Source organism: Camelina sativa, unplaced genomic scaffold (genome assembly GCF_000633955.1).
Source record: "Camelina sativa cultivar DH55 unplaced genomic scaffold, Cs unpScaffold09805, whole genome shotgun sequence".
In the NCBI taxonomy this organism is placed as follows: domain Eukaryota; kingdom Viridiplantae; phylum Streptophyta; class Magnoliopsida; order Brassicales; family Brassicaceae; genus Camelina; species Camelina sativa.
The window spans coordinates 1-399 of record NW_010930861.1 but is presented as its reverse complement, the minus strand read 5'-3'; the positions used below and the strand labels follow the sequence as shown (position 1 = coordinate 399).

At 40.1% G+C, this 399-nt stretch overlaps 1 protein-coding gene across 1 annotated transcript; it reads left to right on the top strand.

The window, feature by feature from the left end:
* Positions 1-18: 18 nt before the first annotated feature.
* On the top strand, positions 19-390 carry LOC109131961 (calcium uniporter protein 5, mitochondrial-like; the record flags this gene model as incomplete). The annotated part of the gene is made up of 1 exon (XM_019243123.1): positions 19-390. A coding segment is annotated over exon 1 (372 nt), but the record flags the coding sequence as incomplete, so codon positions are not given.
* Positions 391-399: the final 9 nt, after the last annotated feature.

Here is a 399-nt window from a genome sequence, read left to right as displayed (position 1 = left end):
TTTTTTTGATCAAAAACGATGTGGTCGGTGGTGGGTTTAGTGAGACGTACGGCTATGTCCGCAACGGTGAGTAAAGCTTCTCCGGTTAGGACTTTGCTTGGTGGGTATAGGTGTCTCAACGTTGAATCTAAGGAAGATGATGAGAAAAAGGTGGATATGACTGTTTCTGAAGCTAAGAAGCTAATGAGATTAGTGAATGTTGAAGATATGAAGAAGAAGCTTATTGGTATGGGTGATAAAGAGATGGTTACTTACAGTACACTCATTGAAGCTTCTCAAGGTTTAGGTATCGCTAGATCTCTTGATGAAGCTCATGCTTTTGCTCGTGTTCTTGATGATGCTGGTGTGATTTTGATTTTTCGTGATAAAGTCTATCTTCATCCTGATAAGGTTCGTGAA